Source organism: Schistocerca nitens, chromosome 5, assembly GCF_023898315.1.
Source record: "Schistocerca nitens isolate TAMUIC-IGC-003100 chromosome 5, iqSchNite1.1, whole genome shotgun sequence".
NCBI classification, from domain to species: domain Eukaryota; kingdom Metazoa; phylum Arthropoda; class Insecta; order Orthoptera; family Acrididae; genus Schistocerca; species Schistocerca nitens.
In genome coordinates, this window is record NC_064618.1 from 421,584,985 (window position 1) to 421,603,506 (window position 18,522).

Sequence of the window (18,522 nt, forward strand, 5' to 3'; positions counted from 1 at the left end):
CAGACAATTTTCAGGTCAGGGGGAATAAGTACTGTAATTATACTTTGGCGAATCATTGTGCCGAAGTTGACAGAAATGAACAACGGAAATTAATGACATGGAACCAATTACTATAGTCGAACTGTGAGCATTAGTGCTTATATATTGCTACCCGACTTCAAAGAATCGAGCTGCCAATGAAGCGAGAGATACATTTAACGCTAATGTACCCCGACTTCAAAGAATCGAGCTGCCAATGGAGCGTGAGATACATTTAACGCTAATGTACAGATACCTGCTGGGCAAGCAGCCATGTTGGCGACGGCGCCGACTATGGAGAGTATGAACTGCGCCTCTTCTGTGCAGCCGGGAGGCAGCTCCAGCGCGTACGTCTCCATGAAACTGAGCAGCGCGTCGCTTATGATGTAGAGGAAGTCGCGCCTGAGGTTCGAGTCCAGCAGTGCTTCGGAGAATTTCGGGTCCCTCGCCCCCTGTGGTTAGGTGGAACAATTTCACACCAATGTAGAACCGAGGTTCGTACTAGGAACACTATGAGTACATCTATCAGGGGCGTTCAAAAATTATGCTATACTTTTTTTCTGAAAGCAGGTTGATTTTATAGAGAATTACCATACTCCCCACTATTTGCCTCTCTTTCGGGCTACAAAACCCTGTTTTTCAAGATAATCTTTGATCAATGCCGGGGCTACAAAAACCCTGTTTTTCAAGATAATTTTCGTTCAATGCCGCGGCCTTTCTTCACCTTACTGGAAGGGCCTGTATCCTGTATTGTACCACAGAACTGGTCGACGTTGGGGACAACGTCTTGCTGCATCAATAACCTCTCCTGCTGCTTCCCACGGAGTCTATCCTTCATTGAACGAAACAGATGTAAGCCAAAAGGTGCAAGATTCTTGCTATAGGGTGATAAGTAAGGGTCAAGAAAAACAATCCAATGAATATTTGTAAGCTCTTCTCAGGTGCACAGACTCGTAAGAGGCCTTGTTTTGTCATGAAGGAGCAGAAGCTCGTTTGAATTTTTGTGGCGACAAACACACCAAAGTCGTTTCTTCAGTTTCCTGAGGGTAGCGCAATACACTTCAGAGTTGATCGTTGCATCATGAGGGAGGACATCAAACAGAACAACTCCTTCAGAGTCCCAGAAAACCATCGTCATGACTGAGCTGGGTAAGTGTGCGGCTTTGACTTTTCTTCTGAGAAAAAGCGGTGTGGCGCCACTCCAGGAACTGTTGTTTTGTTTCCGGTTTGAAGTGGTGAATCCTTGTTTTATCGCCTGTGACAATGTACGACAAAACATTGTCACGATCAGGCCCGTACCGCGCAAGCAACTCCGCACGGATTGTCGTTCATTGCTCTTTATGGTCTTCTATTAGGCGCCGAGGAACCAAGTAGGCAAACATCTTTAAGTAGCACAGTTGGTGGATGAGTGTGTCAGCACTAGCCGCCATTTTGAATGCTACGTACAGCGCTGACGCCTATCGCAGCTTCATGAAACTATAGGGCGGTAGCAGGTATACTCCACAATGTGCCACAGCAAATTCCACATTTTTTCAACAGAAACTGAACGAGCAAAATTGATGTTGCATTGCTTACTGAACGCCCTTAGTACACCTACATACATACTCCACAAGCCACTATACACCTCATGACAGAGGTACCGTCGGTGACTACTATAGCTGGTGTCACGAACGAGCGTTCTGTAGTGTTCTCAGCGTTTTGGTGCGAATGTCGTAATCAATGCGAGTATTAAACGAGATAGTAGCGAGTTATTTTGCGAATTTTTATTGCATTTGTTGCGGTTTCCTGGATACGTGCTTTATTCAAACAGAAAGCGCTTGTATGCGCGCACAGCAGCTGTCGCTTGGAACCGGAAACACAGCAATCCCTGTCGAGACCTCGGTCTACGCCAAACGTCATCTTCCGTGAGCTGCACTTCAGCTATTCAAATCCCAGTTCCGTTCGCAGATGGAGAGTGGGAGAAACGACTGTCTATTGACATTTCTTGATTTCTCGTTAGTATATAAACTGAAGAGCCAAAGGAACTGGTACACCTGCCTAATATCGTGTAGGACCCAAGCGAGAAAGCAGAAATAACGCAGCATGACGTGGCATGGAGTCAACTAATGTCTGAAGTAGTGCTGCTGCGATTTGACACCATGAATCTTGCAGGGCAGTCCACAAATCCCTTAAGAGTACCACTCTGTAGCAATTCAGGACTTGTAGAGTGTCGCATTGTCCTGCTGGAACTGCCCAAGTCCGTCGGAATACACAATGGACATGAAGAGATGCAGGTGATCCGGCAGCATGTTTACATATGTATCACCTGTCAGAGTTGTATCTAAACGTATCAGGGGTCCCATACCACTAGAACCGCATACCCCCAACGCCATTAAAGAGCATCCATAAGCTTGAACAGTCCCCTGCTGACATGTATGGTCCATAGAGTTATGAGGTTGTCTCCATACCCGTTCACGTCCATCTGCTTGATATGATTTGAAACGAGACTCGTCCGACATATTCCCAGTCAACAACAGTCAGTGCAGTTGACAGGCCCAGGCGAGGCGTAAAGCACTGTATCTTGCAGTCATCAAGGGCTCCGAAAGCCCATATCGATGATGTTAGGTTGACTGGTTCGCACAATGACCCTTGTTGATGGCCCAGCATTGATTGGCCCTGCAATTAGCGGAAGGGTTGCAGTTCTGTCACGATGGACGATTCTCTTCAGTCGTTGTTGGTCCCATTCTTGCAGGATCTTTTCCGGGCCGCAGCTATATCGGAGATTTGATGTTTTACGGGATTCCTGATATATACTGTAATATTCACCTTACACTCGAGAGATGGTCGTACGGGAAAATCCCCATTTCATCGTTACCTCTGAGATGCTGTGTCCCATCGCTCGTGCGCGGACTATAACATTAGGTTCAAACTCACTTAAATCTTGAAAACCTTCCATTGTACTAGCAGTAACCTATCTAACAAATGCGCCAGACACTTGTCTTATACAGGCTTTACCGACCGCAGCCCTGTATTCTGACTGTTTACATATGTCTGTATTTGAGTACGCATGCCTGTACCAGTTTCTTTAGCCCTTCAATGTAGATAGAGATGCAATGGCATATGAACGAGGACAGCTCTAGGTTCTTTCAATATGGATGCATCTTATCTCCCAAACGGGACTTAGAGAAAGCTACGAGGTGTGGGGCAAGAGGATGCTACTTGCACTTGACAGACAGAAAATTTGGTTTTGACGAGAAGAGTGTCCGGATGGCCGAGGCGGTTAAGGCAAGGGGAAGCTGAGCATTCGAGTTTGCGTCCAGGAACAGCACAAATTTTCTACTTTCATTACTGATTTATTTAAATGTCTTTGGGCTGCTGACGCTTTCCTTTATCGTAATATCATTCGTTGATATTGTTTTTCGATAAGAACATCGTCTTCTCTCCAGGCATTCCTATTGAGTTCACAATGCATCTCCGTAATAATCGCGTGTTGATCGAACCTACTGCTAAAAATCTAGTAGCATGCCTCAAAGTAAAAAGATAAATTCCCTCGTACACAGAAGCTGAACGTGCTTCACATAACAGGTTCTCTCAACAAGATAATGGGCTGAGATCACGGATACATTGCAGCTAAACATTTGTTACCAGCTGTGGAAACCGTAAATTCCTTGTGGGCCAAATGAGGAACAGTGATGATATTAGGACCGTTTATCTTAACTTTGCAAAGTCATAAGATGGAAGAGGACATCAGGTCACTAGTAGTGAAGACGGATGATCGACATCGGTTCACTGGCAGAAATCTAGGAACGTTAAGCTCATCTGTACAGAAAGCTGGCTGAAGCCAGAGATAAATTCTGCCGAAATTTTTACAAAGGTACAGACGGTGTTTAGAAAGGATAGATTGCATGCAACCGGTGGTGGGGTGTTCGTCGCTGTTAGTAGTAGTTTATCCTGTAGTGAAGTAGAAGTGGATAGTTCCTGTGAATTATTATGGGTGGAGATTACACTCAACAACCGAGCTAGGTTCATAATTGGCTCCTTTTACCGACCTCCCGACTCAGCAGCAATAGTGGCAGAACAACTGAGAGAAAATTTGGAATACATTTCACATAAATTTTCTCAGCATGTTATAGTCTTAGGTGGAGATTTCAATTTACCAGATATAGACTGAGACACTCAGATGTTTAGGACGGGTGGTAGGGACAGAGCATCGAATGACATTATACTGAGTGCACTATCCGAAAATTACCTCGAGCAATTAAACAGAGAACCGACTCGTGGAGGTAACATCTTGGACCTACTGATAACAAACAGACCCGAACTTTTCGACTCTGTATGTGCAGAACAGGGAATCAGTGATCATAAGGCCGTTTCAGCATCCCTGAATATGGAAGTTAATAGGAATACAAAAAAAGGGAGGAAGGTTTATCTGTTTAGAAAGAGTAATAGAAGGCAGATTTCAGACTACCTAACAGATCAAAACGAAAATTTCTGTTCCGACACTGACAATGTTGAGTGTTTATGGAAAAAGTTCAAGGCAATCGTAAAATGCGTTTTAGACAGGTACGTGCCGAGTAAAACTGTGAGGGACGGGAAAAACCCACCGTGGTACAACAACAAAGTTCGGAAACTACTTCGAAAGCAAAGAGAGCTTCACTCCAAGTTTAAACGCAGCCAAAACATCTCAGACAAACAGAAGCTAAACGATGTCAAAGTTAGCGTAAGGAGGGCTATGCGTGAAGCGTTCAGTGAATTCGAAAGTAAAATTCTATGTATCGACTTGACAGGAAATCCTAGGAAGTTCTGGTCTTAGGTTAAATCAGTAAGTGCCTCGAAACAGCATATCCAGACACTCCGGGATGATGATGGCATTGAAACAGAGGATGACACGCGTAAAGCTGAAATACTAAACACCTTTTTCCAAAGCTGTTTCACAGAGGAAGACCGCACTGCAGTTCCTTCTCTAAATCCTCGCACAAACGAAAAAATGGCTGACATCGAAATAAGTGTCCAAGGAATAGAAAAGCAACTGGAATCACTCAACAGAGGAAAGTCCACTGGAGCTGACGGGATACCAATTCGACTCTACACAGAGTACGCGAAAGAACTTGCCCCCCTTCTAACAGACGTGTACCGCAAGTCTCTAGAGGAACGGAGGGTTCCAAATGATTGGAAAAGAGCACAGGTAGTCCCAGTCTTCAAGAAGGGTCGTCGAGCAGATGCGCAAAACTATAGACCTATATCTCTGACGTCGATCTGTTGTAGAATTTTAGAACATGTTTTTTGCTCGAGTATCATGTCGTTTTTGGAAACCCAGAATCTACTCTGTAGGAATCAACATGGATTCCGGAAACAGCGATCGTGTGAGACCCAACTCGCTTTATTTGTTCACGAGACCCAGAAAATATTAGATACCGGCTCCCAGGTAGATGCTATTTTTCTTGACTTCCGGAAGGCGTTCGATACAGTTCCGCACTGTCGCCTGATAAACAAAGTAATAGCCTACGGAATATCAGACCAGCTGTGTGGCTGGATTGAAGAGTTTTTAGCAAACAGAACACAGCATGTTGTTATCAATGGAGAGACGTCTACAGACGTTAAAGTAACCTCTGGCGTGCCACAGGGGAGTGTTATGGGACCATTGCTTTTCACAATATGTATAAATGACCTAGTTGATAGTGTCGAAAGTTCCATGCGGCTTTTCGCGGATGATGTTGTAGTATACAGAGAAGTTGCAGCGTTAGAAAATTGTAGCGAAATGCAGGAAGATCTGCAGCGGATAGGCACTTGGTGCAGGGAGTGGCAAATGTCCCTTAACATAGACAAATGTAATGTATTGCGAATACATAGAAAGAAGGATCCTTTATTGTATGATTATATGATAGCGGAACAAACACTGGTAGCAGTTACTTCTGTAAAATATCTGGGAGTATGCGTGCGGAACGATTTGAAGTGGAATGATCATATAAAATTAATTGTTGGTAAGGCGGGTACCAGGTTGAGAGTGCTTAGAAAATGTAGTCCATCAACAAAGGAGGTGGCTTACAAAACACTCGTTCGACCTATACTTGAGTATTGCTCATCAGTGTGGGATCCGTACCAGATCGGGTTGACGGAGGAGATAGAGAAGATCCAAAGAAGAGCGGCGCGTTTCGTCAAAGTGTTATTTGGTAACCGTGATAGCGTTACGGAGATGTTTAATACACTCAAGTGGCAGACTCTGCAAGAGAGGCGCTCTGCATCGCGGTGTAGCTTGCTCGCCAGGTTTCGAGAGGGTGCGTTTCTGGATGAGGTATCGAATATATTGCTTCCCCCTACTTATACCTCCCGAGGAGATCACGAATGTAAAATTAGAGAGATTAGAGCCCGCACGGAGGCTTTCAGACAGTCGTTCTTCCCGCGAACCATACGCGACTGGAACGGGAAAGGGAGGTAATGACAGTGGCACGTAAAGTGCCCTCCGCCACACACCGTTGGGTGGCTTGCGGAGTATAAATGTAGATGTAGATGTAGAGGCGAGTTATTGCTCCAGTTAAATTAACAACTTGCTATTCCAAGAGTTAGCAATACGTTTTGTTCAAATATTGGATTGTATTTCAGTCGCGTCTTGTAATTTGTGACGTGCATTCGCTATAATCAAGGGTTTGCTCTATGTTGTTGCAGTGGCCAGTGTAATAAAACTGGGGATTTCGTTCCCACTGTAGCTCCTATTGTCATTCACAAGACGATATTCAGAACTATTATAAAAATTTGTTTATTTTCTATTTATAAAGATTGTCTTACTGTTTTTCACAAGAGAAAACGCAAGCGGAGAGAAATAGCATTCCTTGCACGAAATGTCTGGTTTTGACATATTGGAACTTCCTTTTCATCTGCAGAACCATCCAAATACATACGTGACACATGTTTAAAAGACTGAAAACACTGTTCATTCTTGGTCTGACTGAGACGGCACTTATCCACCATGGTACACAAAAGAAGTCAGAACACTGTTGCAGAAGCAACGAAAAATGCTTGCCACATTTAGAAGAAAGCAAAATCCCCAAGACTGGCTATGTTTCACGGAAGCTCGAAATTTGGTGCGGACGTCAATCCGAGATGATTTTAATAGTTTCCACAATGAAAAATTGCCTAAAAATATGGAAGAAATCCCAGAGAGATTCTGGTCGTTTGTAAAGTACACCAGTGACAAAAAACTGTCAATACCGTCACCGCGCGATAGCGATTGAAATGTTGCCGATAATGGTGCCACTAAAGCGTAGTTACTAAATGCAGTTTCCCGTAATTCCTTCACGAAGGAAGATGAATGAAATATTCCAGAATTCGAAACCAGAACAGCTGTTAGCGTGAGTGACATAAAAATAAATATCTTACGTGTTGCGAAACAACTCAAATCACTTAAGAAAGGCAAGTCTTCCGGTTCGGATCATATACCAATCAGGTTACTTTCAGAGTATGCAGACACAACAGCGCCTTTCTTAGCAATGATATACAACCGCTCACTTGACGAAAGGTCTGTTCCTTAAGACTGGAAAGTAGCACAGGGGTCCCACCAATATTCAAGAAACGAAATAGGAGTAACCCATTGAATTACAGCCCATATCACTGACCTTAATTTCCTGTAGGATTTTGGGGCATATACTGTACTCGAACATTATGAATCACCTTGAAGAAAATGACTTATTGATGCATAACCAACACGGATTCAGAAAATATCGTTCTTGTGCAACACAGCTAGTTCCTTATTCCCATGAAGGAATGAGTGCTGTCGACAAGGGATCTCAGATCGATTCCATATGCCCAGATTTCCAGAAGGCTTTTTATACCGCTCCTCACAAGCGACTATTAATCAAATTGCGTGCATATGGAGTATCGTCTCAGTTGTATGACTGTATTCGCGATTTCCTGTCAGAGAGGTCACAGTTCGTAGTGATAGACGATAAATCATCGAGCAGAACGGAAGTGACATCTGACGTTCCGCAAGGTAGTGTCATACGCTCTCTGCTGTTCCTGATTTACATAAATGATCTAGGTGATAATCTGAGCAGACCCCTTAGACTGTTTGCAGATGACGCAGTAATTTACCGTCTAGTAAAATCATCAGACGAGCAATTCCAGTTACAAAATGTTCTACATCTACACTCCTGGAAATTGAAATAAGAACACCGTGAATTCATTGTCCCAGGAAGGGGAAACTTTATTGACACATTCCTGGGGTCAGATACATCACATGATCACACTGACAGAACCACAGACACATAGACACAGGCAACGGAGCATGCACAATGTCGGCACTAGTACAGTGTATATCCACCTTTCGCAGCAATGCAGGCTGCTATTCTCCCATGGAGACGATCGTAGAGATGCTGGATGTAGTCCTGTGGAACGGCTTGCCATGCCATTTCCACCTGGCGCCTCAGTTGGACCAGCGTTCGTGCTGGACGTGCAGACCGCGTGAGACGACGCTTCATCCAGTCCCAAACATGCTCAATGGGGGACAGATCCGGAGATCTTGCTGGCCAGGGTAGTTGACTTACACCTTCTAGAGCACGTTGGGTGGCACGGGATACATGCGGACGTGCATTGTCCTGTTGGAACAGCAAGTTCCCTTGCCGGTCTAGGAATGGTAGAACGATGGGTTCGATGACGGTTTGGATGTACCGTGCACTATTCAGTGTCCCCTCGACGATCACCAGTGGTGTACGGCCAGTGTAGGAGATCGCTCCCCACACCATGATGCCGGGTGTTGGCCCTGTGTGCCTCGGTCGTATGCAGTCCTGATTGTGGCGCTCACCTGCACGGCGCCAAACACGCATACGACCATCATTGGCACCAAGGCAGAAGCGACTCTCATCGCTGAAGACGACACGTCTCCATTCGTCCCTCCATTCACGCCTGTCGCGACACCACTGGAGGCGGGCTGCACGATGTTGGGGCGTGAGCGGAAGACGGCCTAACGGTGTGCGGGACCGTAGCCCAGCTTCATGGAGACGGTTGCGAATGGTCCTCGCCGATACCCCAGGAGCAACAGTGTCCCTAATTTGCTGGGAAGTGGCGGTGCGGTCCCCTACGGCACTGCGTAGGATCCTACGGTCTTGGCGTGCATCCGTGCGTCGCTGCGGTCCGGTCCCAGGTCGACGGGCACGTGCACCTTCCGCCGACCACTGGCGACAACATCGATGTACTGTGGAGACCTCACGCCCCACGTGTTGAGCAATTCGGCGATACGTCCACCCGGCCTCCCGCATGCCCACTATACGCCCTCGCTCAAAGTCCGTCAACTGCACATACGGTTCACGTCCACGCTGTCGCGGCATGCTACCAGTGTTAAAGACTGCGATGGAGCTCCGTATGCCACGGCAAACTGGCTGACACTGACGGCGGCGGTGCACAAATGCTGCGCAGCTAGCGCCATTCGACGGCCAACACCGCGGTTCCTGGTGTGTCCGCTGTGCCGTGCGTGTGATCATTGCTTGTACAGCCCTCTCGCAGTGTCCGGAGCAAGTATGGTGGGTCTGACACACCGGTGTCAATGTGTTCTTTTTTCCATTTCCAGGAGTGTATTAACGGGGCCTAGCTTGTTTACATGCATCGTGTTAAGAAGGAAGCCATATGTGATGATAATCGTATACAGGGTGATTTATGCACCACGTACAAACAATAGGGACTGGCTGATGAGAGGATACGGAAAAAGAAGGTTTAATGAACTTATGTCCGGAAGTGGATGGTTTCCATGCAAGAGACTGTTTATTCAATCACACAGTGTCACAAAGACTGCTGTTTAAAACGCGTAGTACCCTGCAGCCACAGTTACAGCATGCACTGAAAATGGTTTCGATGTGGCTCAACGCATGCATGTACGCGCCGTAGCATGTTCTGTCTTACACGTTCACATCAGCCAGACTCCATCGGTACGGCGTCAAAGGCAGCATGAATACGCTGCTCCACTGTCTCCACATCTGGAGTGGGCTCTGCATACACAATACTTTGAGATGACAGCATAACCAGAAATCGCACTGATTGAGGTACGTTGATCGAGGAGGCCATGCAATTGGACCCCCTCGACCGATCCATTGACCAGCGAAGACACCATTGAGATGCGTCCAGACGTTAACGACGTAATGGGCTGGAGCACCATCATGTAACAGCCACTTAACCCTTCGAATCCGCAATTGCACTTCTTCCAGCAGGAGAGACAAACCCGCAAGCAACGCCGACAGTTTCAGCTTATTAGGCAGAATCTGGTTCCAAAATACGGTCGCCAATAATAGCGACCTACACATTTCGGGTGCCCCGATGCTAATGATTCGCTGTCACCATACCATTGTGGTTCTGCATACTGTTAAACGGATAATTGTTACGAAAGTTGAAGATACCATTCCACGTAAATGTGGCCTCATCTGTGAATAACATGAATGACACAAATCCCGGAAGCGTGGTTGCCTGATAAGGAAATGGTTCAAATGGCTCTGAGCACTATGAGACTTAACTTCTGAGGTCATCAGTCCCCTAGAACTTAGAACTACTTAAACCTAACTAAGCTAACCACACCACACAAATCCATGCCCAAGGCAGGATTCGCACCTGCGACCGTAGCGGTCGCGCGGTTCCAGACTGAAGCGCCTAGAGCCGCTGGGCCACTCCGGCCGGCGCCTGGTAAAGACACCAGCGTCAAAATTGCTCCCAATGTGGAAAGTCTGTTGCTAGTAAGCACTGCACACGCTCTAAGCGATAAGTGTAGTAACAGTTGTCGTGGAGTATGTTCCACAAGGTCGTCTGGCTTACCCTGGTACTTACACGGCGGTCGCCTTCCACAGTGTTAATCACATGGCAGCCGAAGGTGGCCGAGCGGTTCTAGGCGCTACAGTCTGGAACCGCGCTACCGCTACGGTCGCAGGTTTGAATCCTGCCTCGAGCATGGATGCGTGTGATGTCCTTAGGTTAGTTAGGTTTAAGTATTTCTTAGTCTAGGGGACTGATGACCTCAGATGTTAAGTCCCATAGTGCTCAGAGCAATTTGAACCATTTTTGTTAATCACATTTTCCTCCAAGTCTAGTGTCCGAACATTTCGACTATGTCCTTCGTGATTTCCTGCTTCCTGAAACGACCCTGTCTCAGCCAAGCGGCGAAACACTGTTGCAAACATTCAGAGCTGTGGTTGTTGTCGGCGGGAATATGTCTCCTGATACCACTTTGCTGCCCGCCGCTGGCTGCCATTTGCTTTTCCGAAAGTAAACACAACTGCACAAGCTCTCGATGTGAATAAGGAATCATTGTCTACAACGCTGTATCACACGCACTACAATGTGAGTCAGCAAGAGAAGTGAATCGGACACAACATTACCAATTACTGCAGCAGGAGAGGACGCTAGGGTATGACGTATGAGAAACAGTTCCACCCTCTAGGTGGGAGCCATGCATGCTGTATCTGTGGCCGCATGATACAACGCATATTAGACCGCAGTCTCTGTAACAAAGTATGTTTGAATAAGTGGTCTCTAGCATGGAAACCATGCATTTCCGGGCATAAGTTCATTAGACGTTTCTTTCCACGTCCTCTCATCGATCAGTCCCTAGAGTATGTACACGGTGGAAAAATTCATCCTGTAGCTAGAAACAGGTCATGAAACATAAGAAAAATTTTATGATAAAAAACTGTTTTGAGATCTATATACGGTAAACGTTGGGATTCTGAGTAATTATGTCACATTTAACTAGTCCATAGTCACGGTAATTGCTCTCAGTATTTCGACTGATCATGTTAAGAAACGTTTTGTGACTGAAACCCTTAACGCGGTGGGAGACATATCTCTGCAACACATCAATATACTGTAAAATAAAATATGAAGAAATTAGTGGTAGGCTTTGCGTGTAAGGCGTTGTACCTGTACTTACTGCGAAGAAATACGGTGTCGGTAACGCTCAGGCAGTCCTGATATACTTGCGAATTACATAGATACTGGGCGAAAGTCTTAATTGTATATTCCTGTGTAAGAGAGATACCAACTCCAGTGTACAGTGTGGAGTGAGTTATATCTCTTGTTATTTCCAACCGTCTTGGCCGAGTGAAATTCTGTTCACGTCCCGCAGGATTAAGTGATTTAAGAAGTAGTGGTAAATTTATTTTCTACGATGTACAACGTCATTTGGTTTTAAATTGAGTACATCAGTTGTTTCGGCACACCGCAACAGTAGAAACACTAATTAGTGGTGAAAACAGACAGTACTATAGTTGAGGACGAAGGGAAAGCGATTGTTGTCGATTTTCATTTTCCAGAAACACTCGCAATCCTGAAGGCAAATTATTCGTTCGGGTTGGGGCACTTGTTGGCTATTTCTCTTATTACCTTTCACAAATTTTCTGTTTCTACTAAGTGCTTGTCTGGAGAGCGTACGAATCTCTTCATACTGCAGCTGTTTATAATGTGCTACAGGCTCACAACTCCCAGATGCTGTACTGTACGTCAGAGACATGACGTATCTGTCTGTACAATCTTAGCGTTCGTGGGTACGTTGTTGAAACTGAGACACCCTTGCTGAACATAGTACGGAAGCTATGCTGGTCTACAAATACAGCCCAGTGAACCTAAAACTGCACAGTTTTAGTCCAGTGCGCTACTAAGGGGCTCTGTTTGTCCACTGGGATGGTCCACTGAGGGCCGAACCTCACAATAACCCTCGGATGGGTGTGCGGCGGCCGTGAGGTGGGTGGCCTGCCGTGGCCTGTTGTGGGGCTGTGAACCACTGAGGGCTACGGCGGGACGAAACCTCTCCGTCGTTTGAAGGTCCCCGGTTCAATATATACGATACACACACACACGTTTGGCTTTGCTGGCAGTTTCACAGGCAGACAGCAGATCGAAACGAACCAATGGACATCATTAGCTTTACGCAGGTTGTAAAGGTGATGCCGACGCCATGAAGGACAGTCCTGGGGAAGGCTGTCGTGTACACTGGACAGGGTGAGCGGACGCCAGTCGCGAGCTGTCACAATGCTGACAGCACAGGTAACGCTGCCGTTGGAATTCTGCGCGAGATGACAGCCGCTCTCATTGGAATTCTGCGCGAGATGACAGCCGCTCTCATGTTCCTCCATCGTTTTTCTGCGGTGAGGGGGTTGTAAAGCACAGTAAAGGTGCCGCAAAGTGGGCATCAATGAGCCTTGGGCGAAGCACGCTGAGAAGACGGCGACAGTCTGCCGGTAGGAGAGCAACATACCGGTGAACACTACGCAGGCTATGTTAAAGCTACAGGTACTAAAGGCTCTATGCTCTCGGCAGAACACGACAGACTAGGTGTGAGAATTCTATAACTGTGAAACTGAAACGTTCTCGTCCCAAAAATATCTGTAGCCGGTCTCTCACATATACAAAGCACATAGGAATCTTTGGAGGGTCGTACGAAACAACATGTTAACGCGCTCGTTTGAGGCACCAACAGAACAAAGCCAAAACACATATCTAGGCCTCTGGACGCGAAAATGCGAGAATTTCATTGGTCAGCCTGGTGTGACGTAGCTGTTTGGAAAACTATTGGCTCTGAGCACTATGGAAATTAACATCTGTGGCCATCAGCCCCCTAGAACTCAGAACTAATTAAACCTAACTAACCTAAGAACATCACACACATCCATGCCCGAGGCAGGACTCGAACCTGCGACCATAGCGGTCGCGCGGTTCCAGACTGAAGCGCCTAGAACCGCTCGGCCACACCGGCCGGCGGAAAATTATTGAGACTTGGGAGGAAGAACCACGAGAACTGAGCCTCGTGACTGGACGACTGCTCGTGAGAGACTAGGACTGGCTCTCAAAGAAAGGGTGAATGCTACGAGGGAAGACAGGAGGAACGAAGACTAATTCATCCACTGCTAGTGAGAGAATCACTCCGAATTCTGCTCACAGAATTCGGTGTGAGAAGTAGTCATTTCACTTTGCAGCTCCAACTGGAGCGAGATGTAATGCATGCGTTAGGCAGCTTTTCGGGACTCACAAGAGTTCTCTTACACAGCGGTGGCGGACAGCAGCACTGGCAGACAACTCAACAACGCTGTTCAGAAACGGCTTCGGCGTATATAGGTAACAATATACTCAATAAACGTTGGAGTGTTAATGAGTAACAGGAAAATGTCCTTCTGGTATGCATAATTTTACGAACTCAAATTTTGGCAATCACTGTGCTCATACCCCGGAAACGAATCAGTGTGCCAATAATAGAGTAACCTATCTATCGGTTCCTGGTCTTGAATCTCCGCCAATCTTAGTTACTTGTAAAGTTTCATGTTCTTGTGATAATTTGTCAGCGATAGGCAGTTATTAAACATGTCCGTGGTACATTTGTGCAATTACCGCACTCGTCTTATGTGAGTATAATAAAAGATAGAGCTATGGTAACTTTGACTTTCATTGTAATTAGATTACAGTATCACTATTCCACCACCCTTTTGAAGTCTTTAGCACTATATTTTACCATTAATAAAAAATCCTTGCGCAACAAGTGATAGTTTACAGCAATATGGGAGTTGTGAGCCCGCTTTGATGCAAAACACTTTTCTATTTATTTATTTCCCAAATTAGTTTCAGCAACAAATATCGCCATCACCAGTGGGTTCTTTAAATCTAAAACATGCAGAAAGTCACGCAGTTATAAAACACCGCAGAACTCCCACTACAATTTTCATACCCTCCTCGACATGCGATACATTTCTTGCGACACACGCGAACAGCAAGACGGCGTATTGTTTTGGATTGTGGAAGAAGTGCGGAAGGTATGTTTCTCTCTGTATGAAAAGCAGCTGCAAGCCGTCCAGCAAACATGAGTACACGACAAACTAAACTAAGAACAGCCTAGTACACACCAAAACTGTATCCACAATAGTACCGCAGTTCCAACTGTATGACGCTGACAAAGAAAGTTCAAATTTTTGTATTTGTTTACTAACAGCCGCTCACACAGTAGCAGATGAAATAATGTATGCCGAGAAAAATGGCAACAGAAAAACACAGAAACTAAGCCTCAAACGTCGGCCGATGTGGCCGAGCGGCGTCCGGAACCGCGCTGCTGCTACGGTCTCAGTTTCGAATCCTGCCTCGGGCATGGATGTGTGTGATGTTCTTAGTTTAGTTAGGTTCAAGTAGTTCTAAGTCTAGGGGATTGATGACCTCAGTCCCATAATGCTTAGAGCCATTACAACCATTTTTAAGCCTCAAACAGCGGCAACAATCTTATACCCATTCTGTAATATGTAATAAATAATTACTATCGTTATGAAAATAATTCACGGCAAACAATATTTAAGGAACAAACAGAACATATATAATAACTTTTTATAATGTTTTGTAACTATGCTATTTTCTGCATGTTTTAAATTTAAAGAACCGACTGTTGATGGCGATATTGGAAATTTTCAAGAATGGTTGCCTATCGAAGTTGCGGTGTCCAAACGTTACATGTCGAACATGCGATCGTAAATCGACCATGCATCTCTGGTGGCGGCCATTATGAATATGTTTATGGTGGTCGCTACAGCAAGGACAAAATAAGAGCGTTTCAAAAATAAATTACTTTTGAATGCATTACGGGACCAGCAGTGATCAATGTCTTATAAATAATTATTATTAAAAACAGTCTTGATCACGATTTATTTAACAAGGTGACCGGTTTCGACCACTACTGTGGTCATCTTCACACCATTGAGCAGGAACCTCTTTCTGTTGGAGAATCACTACTCTAGTGATTGCAAAGGAGACGACTTACCTTGCTCGTCGTCGGTGTTGTCATCATGTGAAAGTCCAGTACGGTGGTCTGGATGGATAATTTGGAAGAGTCGAACCATGTATTCTTCCTGATACTCGTTCGTTTTCCGCACTGTCCGCAATGAAATTGTAAACGGTATTTCAGCATCGAAGCAGTTCTTGCTAAGTTTTACACACTTTTCACCAGCACAGTCTTAATAGTCCCTTCTTTCCTCGTCCGGTGTACTCCATATTTGCGACAAAAAGTCGAACGATTTTCTACGGTGGATAAACATGGATTTTTCCATGTGAGAGAATCCGCCGAAGTAACGTCAAGAACACCAGACATCCCACTCACTAACGACATTAGATAGTCTGGGATTCCCTTGCAACTCACAAATAATATGCGGAGGTTTGTAATTAAGAGCAACTAAGGGAACGACGGATAAAAAATAAAAAAATTATCACAAATAATTGATCACAACGCCCGCCACCAGAGTCCAATGATCGATTTACGATCGCACGTTCGATATGTAACGTTGGGACACCGCAACTTCGATAGGCAATCATTCTTGGAAATTTCCGCGATATTTGTCGCTGAAACTAGTTTGGGTAATAAATAAATAAATAAATAACAAAAATGTTTTTTATCAAGGTGGACTCAGAGTTCCCATATTGCTGGTTTTGTATGCAAACACGAACCAAATGGAAGAGTTCCAAGATAACATTATTGATATTTTACAGTCTTCATTGAGCATCTGCATACCGATAGAAATTAACTCACAATATCTAGCAGTATAAAGGAACTGCCCAAAATAAACCCTCCAGCGCTCACCTTCCAAATGAGGTTGCCGATGACGGAGCCGACGTGGGCGCAGTACTGGGACTGGGACAGCAGCTGGAATTTGAGGTTCTGCAGCTCCTCCTCCGCCCGGTCTATCTGCTCTTGCTGGTAGTCCCACTCCTTGTGCAGGGCGTCGTACGACTTCTTCAGCTCCTTCAGTTCGCAAACAATGCGCGTCGGGACGACCTGCTCTTCGCCTGTTCCCGCCATCTTCTGCCGTCACAGGTAGAGTCGCTTGGCAGATCAACTCAGTCGTTCTTACTCAGAAACGTACTTGCGAAACCCACCAACGATTTTGATCGTCCCACTGTATTGCAAAAAGGCCGTTACTACGGAAACGAATGTTCTTCGTTCGGCAACCGACTTGCATTGTTGTCTCGATTTTCGAAAGAGATTACGGGCTTTCCGTAGAAATGATTAGTTTTAGGTACCTGTAGTGTATTATACTACTAGGGTTCTTCACGGCATATGCCAGTCTTAAGGAATTGGAAAACGTGACTGTTGACGGATACAATACACATATGAGAAATTGTGTGTCTCCTTGCATAAGAGAACTTCGAACTCCCACAATCATGACCATTTTAGTATGGAATGCCTATTATATCATGAACATTTTATAAACTGGAATACGAAAACACGTATATTGTCCTTCCGAATGTTAATGCCATTGACTGTTTAGTCCTTTGTACTGAAAGGAACAATATTTAAATTCCGCAACAATAATACGCTGCCTAGTATTCATGGTATATGGGAAAAAATGAAATAAAAAGTAATTTACAACTTTAGGCTGCAATAACTTTGAAACTATGCTAGGTTTTACAATGTGGTTTTCAGCATGTGATGAGAAATATAAAGCCTTTTTTTACCCTCCAGGAAACGAGTTTTTGACGCTAAACTGAACTTGAAAGTCTGATAAAATGAGCGCGCCACGGGAGAAAGCTCAGTGTGTGGTCTAGTCCATATAAAAGACGTCCGATACCAAAGAGCAACGAAACTCAGGAACATGGTATGGAAGGCTACAACCGTCCCGACCAACCGTCGGGACTTGGCATATGTCATGTGTGGAAACAGGTAGCGTTCACCACAGAAGTAAAGGAGCAGGGGTCGCCCATACGTTTCAGACGCCAGCGTGGACAATGTAGGGCACGCGTTTGCTAAGAGTCCGTCAAAATCGGTGCGTACAGCGGCTAGAGGAGTGGAAATGAGACAATCGACAGAACCCAATGTCTTGCGCATAGGTTACGGCTATATCCCTACAAGGTGTAACTCCTTCAGGCATTGAAGCTTACAGACAAACGTTAGTGCGAACATTTTGCATAGGAGATGCTAGGCAAGACTGGCGCACAACATTTCATGTATCCGGCAAGCTGAATCGTCGTAACGTTCACAACATCCTCATGCTACACATTAAATGGAAAGAGACAGTCCCAATGTCAATGTGTGGTGCGGACTGATGCACAATTGCGTCATTGGTCCATTGTTTTTCATCGAGTATTCTGTCAAAAGGTGGTGCTTACCGTGACATGTTCCAAGAGTTAGCTGTGCCACAACTGCAACACCTATAACCGCATGTCACTTTCCAGCGGGATGGGACACCACTCCACTAGTCCCCAAATGCCCGTCAATTCCTAGATGAAAGGTTTCCGGATAGAAGAATTGGACGAGCTGATCCAATTCGATGGCCACCGCGATCCCCTTGCCTAACAGCACTAGACTCCTTTCTGTGGCCGGCTGCTGTGGCCGAGCGGTTCTAGGCGCTTCAGTCCGGAACCGCGCTGCTGTTACGGTCGCAGGTTCGAATCCTGCCTCGGGTATGGATGTGTGTGATGTCATTAGGTTAGTTAGGTATATTTAGTTCCAAGTCTAGGAGACTGATGACCTGAGATGTGAAGTCCCATAGTGCTTAGAGCCATTTGAATCTTCCTGTGGGATTTTGTAAAGGGTCTTCC

The 18,522-nt window shown here is 45.5% G+C and overlaps 1 protein-coding gene across 1 annotated transcript in view; it reads right to left on the minus strand.

The window, feature by feature from the left end:
• Window positions 1–16,783, minus strand: part of LOC126260503 (heat shock factor 2-binding protein-like) — a 168,060-nt gene extending 151,277 nt beyond the window's left edge. The window contains exons 1-2 of the mRNA XM_049957833.1: window positions 16,565–16,783; window positions 275–470 (exon numbers count right to left, since the gene is read on the minus strand). Coding sequence (XP_049813790.1) covers window positions 275–470; window positions 16,565–16,783 — 415 coding nt within the window. The remainder of the gene's footprint in view (window positions 1–274; window positions 471–16,564) is intronic.
• Window positions 16,784–18,522: the final 1,739 nt, after the last annotated feature.